The sequence below is a fragment of the Orycteropus afer genome, unplaced genomic scaffold (genome assembly GCF_000298275.1).
Source record: "Orycteropus afer afer isolate SDZICR_OR568_19922 unplaced genomic scaffold, OryAfe1.0 scaffold00086, whole genome shotgun sequence".
In the NCBI taxonomy this organism is placed as follows: domain Eukaryota; kingdom Metazoa; phylum Chordata; class Mammalia; order Tubulidentata; family Orycteropodidae; genus Orycteropus; species Orycteropus afer.
This window is the reverse complement of record NW_006921673.1, coordinates 8,774,788-8,779,361: the sequence shown is the minus strand read 5'-3', so window position 1 is coordinate 8,779,361 and position 4,574 is coordinate 8,774,788. Positions and strand designations below refer to the sequence as shown.

General features: G+C 37.4%; 1 protein-coding gene across 1 annotated transcript in view; it reads left to right on the top strand.

The window, feature by feature from the left end:
* The first annotated feature begins 441 nt into the window (after window positions 1–441).
* Window positions 442–4,574, top strand: part of LOC103198129 (synuclein alpha interacting protein) — a 91,735-nt gene continuing 87,602 nt past the window's right edge. Inside the window, exon 1 of the mRNA XM_007942235.2 lies at window positions 442–498. Coding sequence (XP_007940426.1) covers window positions 442–498 — 57 coding nt within the window. The remainder of the gene's footprint in view (window positions 499–4,574) is intronic.

Sequence of the window (4,574 nt, the reverse complement as noted above, 5' to 3'; positions counted from 1 at the left end):
CCTAAGGTTTCCAGACTGGCTCCTCATGCTCAAAGCCCCTACTTTGACCCAGGATGGTAAGTGTTGAATGGGCTGGGGTGAAGCCTAGTATTGATCATAGGGGAAGATTGTGATCTAGGTCACTGCCTCTAGCAAAGAAACACAAACACAAATCAAGTAAAGCAAGGGACCACGTAAAGGTGCTCGCTGGGGATCCAGGCTGAGGACCCCAAAGGATCTATGCTGTTTCTGAAAAGCCAGTGTCAAGACATTTGAAGAGAGGAAATGTACTAAAGAGCAACACTAGTGTCCCATTGTCTTTCTCATTTTGTTTCTTTAAATAAAGACAATTTTTTAAATTAAAAAACAATTAACATTCTTTTTTTTTTTTTGCTTTTCTGCTTCCATCTTATCCAGGAACTTATAAGCTTTGCCTTTACTCAAAATGTGCAAAGAAGAATAATGGAAGCCCCTGAATACCTTGATTTGGATGAAATTGATTTCAGTGATGATGTATCTGTAAGTATTATTGCTTGCAAGTAATGCTTTCAGGGTATTCTGCCTTCAACATTAGCTATTTTCTGTTATAGTCTGTATATCCAAAACTCTTCTCATTAGATTCAGAAATTTACAGCAGAAATCCTGTGTGGCTGAGAGGTATGGCTTTAGCATCTGTTGGACAAAAAAAAAAAAAAAAAAATCTACTTAGTTATGTGTGAACTTAGAATAAGCAAGGCATATAACCTTGCTGAGCCTCCTTTTTTAAACATCTTTTAATATTGTCAAAATCGTTCACTAAAGTAAAAGTTTCAAAATGTCTGCATATAGTAGACATCCTGTGAATGTTAGTTGCTTTTATATGGCTGGCTCTGCTACTGCCAGAATATTCTAGAGTTCCCAAGGACATAGACTGAAGGATGATCAAGCTGATATTTATTAATTGATGAACAATATGGGGAATCCTTCCAACTCTGTAGGGACCAAAGCCAGGTTTAATGTTTATGGGGACTGCTAAAAAAGAATCTTGCATTGATAAGGACAGAACTAGCTGACTTCTGAAGTCCTGCTTAATTCTGCAATGCTATGGACTTTGGAATTTCTTATTTCCTATACCAAAACCAAACCAAACCCATGGCTATCAAGTCAATTCTGACTCACAGCAACACTACATGACAGAGCAGAACTGTGTATGGTTTCCAAGGGTATAATCTTTACAGAAGCAGACTGCCACATCTTTCTCCTGTGGAGTGGCTGGTGGAGCTTGGCACGCAGTAAGTTGCTCTTTAAAAGGGTAGCTTTTGTTATTATTCAAACGAATAATACAGTAATATTTATATGACCAATGGTGAAGAAAGAACTCTAGGGAAAACACCAGGCACAAAGTCAAGATTTTTTTTTTTAAACACAACAGTGCAGTTGTATTTACAGAAGAATCATCTGGCAGTAGCTCATAATTTTGATGAATTAGGAATCTTTACTTGAAAGATCATAAAACATGTTAAACAATAATTGAGCTGTTTAACAGCTTCAATTAAGATGCAGGATTATGTAATAGTTGAAGGTTTTATAATTTGACCTGTCTGAAACATAAATAAAGATATACATCTATAATTGTCTGTTTAATGGCCCCCAGACATTCCCCCATTAAATAAATGTTTATTGTTTGGATCTTTAACCTTCAGTTAAATTTAAATCAGAAGGAAAACAATGAAATTACTTAAAATTATTAAAATATAATAATAGCTAACATTTATTGTGTACTTACTTTGGGACAGGCATTGTGCAAAATGTGATTCACATGCTTTATCTCGGAATCCTCACAACAATCCTACAAAAGAGGTACTATTGGTTTCATTTTACAGGTGAGGAAACTAATGCACCAAGATACTAAATAACTTGTCTAGAATCACCCAGCTAGTTAGTGGCAATCTGGCCCTGAAATGTCTACTTTTAGTCTCAATTCTTGACCACCTCTCCAAAATGCATATAGTCTGTTTTAATGGTGCTCATCATGGGGGATTTTACCCCTTCTCTCTTCTCCCCTAGGACAGGTGGCAATACCTGGAGACTTTTTTTTGGTTGTCATTACTGGTGAGGTGCTGTTGACATCTAGTGGGAAGAGATCAGGATGTTGCTAAATATCCTATAATAGGATATTTACAGCGAAGACTCATCTGGCCTAAAACGTTAGTTGTGCCAAGGGTGAGAAGCCCTGATCTATGTTAACTGACTTGAAACTAAAGAATCTCTGCTTTGGTGACCTCTGTAGCATGTATCTTAGTTTCCTAGGGCTGCTGTAACAGAAATATCACAAGTGCGGGACTTGAAAGAACATGAATTTATTTTGGAGGCTGAAAATCCAAATCACTGTCTTGGCCTAATCAATTCCTTCTTTGTCAGTAGCCCTGGGCATTCCTTGATTCCTTGGTGATCCTCAGTGGTATCTGTCTCCTCCCTTATGTGCGTTTGCTTGAGTCTCTGTGTATACACTGCTCTTTATATAACTCACAAATGATTAAGTCTATGATCCACCTTACCCTAGTATAACCTCAACTGATTAATTGGTTACATTATATTAGATTTCATTATGGAAAGTGATTGTATTAAATTAGATTAGATTACATCTGTAGGGAGAAAAAACCTAATACAATCCAATAGGTTTTGTCTCCTGGCAACTCATATGTTACAGAGTAGAACTGCTGCTCCAGAGGATTTTCATGGCTGTAATCTTCAAGGAAACAGATTGCTAGGCCTTTCTTCTGCAGGGCTTCTGGGTAGATTCAAACCACCAACATTTAGGTGGTGGTGGTGGTTGTTATGTGCCGTCGAGTTGGCCCCGACTCATAGCAACGCCTCCTTGGGTTTCCGAGGCATTATCACTCCGGAAGTAGATTGCCCCATCTTCCTTCCAAGGAGTGGCTGGTGGGTTTGAACTGCCAGCCTTCTGGTTAACAGTCAAGTGCCTTAGGCACTATGCTACCAGAGCCCCTAACATTTAGGTTAGTAGTGGAAAAACAATTTGTGCCAGAGACCTCTCTCCGCAAGTTAGGATTCCAGAACATATTTTGGGGGACACAATTCTATCCATAACAACATGGTGGATTATTTTTATCAAACTTCAGTCTGATCCAAGTTCAATACCTAAAACATTGCAGAATTAGATTGTTCTTGCATAATGATTTCATGGGGAAAACGCTGAAATATTGAAATTATTGTTCCTAGTTTGTTAAGATAATCTAGGAACAATTAATGCCACAGCTGCTTTTATAGCTAAATGGAGATTTTCAGATACTATTATTAAAAAAATGAAGATATTTTTAACTTGCTGATTCACTGACATAAAAACAAATGCAGTCTCACATAAACATGCACTTATTGTTAGGATAAACCTCTGTCTCTGACAGCCCATCTCCTGGTTAAGTGGCAGGGAAAGGGAAGGAAGTGCACATTACTTTTGAAAAGATAGTTATGAAGAAGATGCCAAAGTTTAAAACTTTTCTTACTTTCCAGCCATATACTGATTACACAGTCTAGGCTTTCTATTTCGTGATTGTTCCTTCTGGTCGTGAGCCTAGTTCTTGTTTTAATTAAAACACAAGCTGTATATTGGTACAAAAAACCAACCAGAACATTCATGCCTTTACCTAATGAGACAAAACACAGAAGGCAATCTAATTATTTTGAAGTTTCCCAGACTCCAAAATAAAATGTGCATCTTTTACAAAATGCAGAGTTTAAACTATACATTCTTGTAACCCTGCCATCTAAAAGGGCAGAACATTGTGCAATAATTGTAGATCTGTGAGAGAGATGACGACACACAAAAACACAAATGTTCAAAGTAGGGCTTTTCTGTCACTGAAAATGGGTTTTCATTTTCTTTATTTATTCCTTTGGGAGCCAGAAATATCTATCTTAAAAAACAAAAACAAAAACCCTCTGGAATGTTATTTTACCTTAGGGTTCTTAGAAGCAATTGTGTGCTGCTTTTATTAAGACAGAATAATTTGCTGTCTTAAAAAGAATATTGTAAACAGGACTAATTACCTGAACAGAGAAGAGGCTGAGCCATGGATCTATGAAGAGTATCACTCAGAACCACCACTCATCAAATCTTGACTGTGCCAATTAGGTGCTGAGCTCTTTAAGTCATTTATATTGTTTAAGCCTTCCCATCAACTCTGAGAGGCAGGCTCTATTATCATTACCTGTTTGGCAGATCAGGAAGTTGAGGCTTAGAGAGGTTGCATGACATTCACAGGGTTACAGATAGATCAGTGTGAGAATCAGGATTTGAATGCAGAACTATTTTACCACATAATTCCATTATAAGCAACTTGGTTAAATAGAAAAATCACTGGAGCAGTCAACTCACCCCTCACTGTCCTCAAGTGGCTCTGAGGTGATTGTAGTTCCCTTTTTGGAAGTAAGGGTATAGGTATGCATTATAAAGAAATGAAATAAAATTAAGCAAGCTGGAAAGAACTTAAGTGGATATATTAATAAATTTTACTCTATCTAAACTTTTCCATTAGGAGCTCTGGTAGCATAGTGGCTAAAGCACTTGACTGCTAACCTGAAGGCTGGCGGTTCAA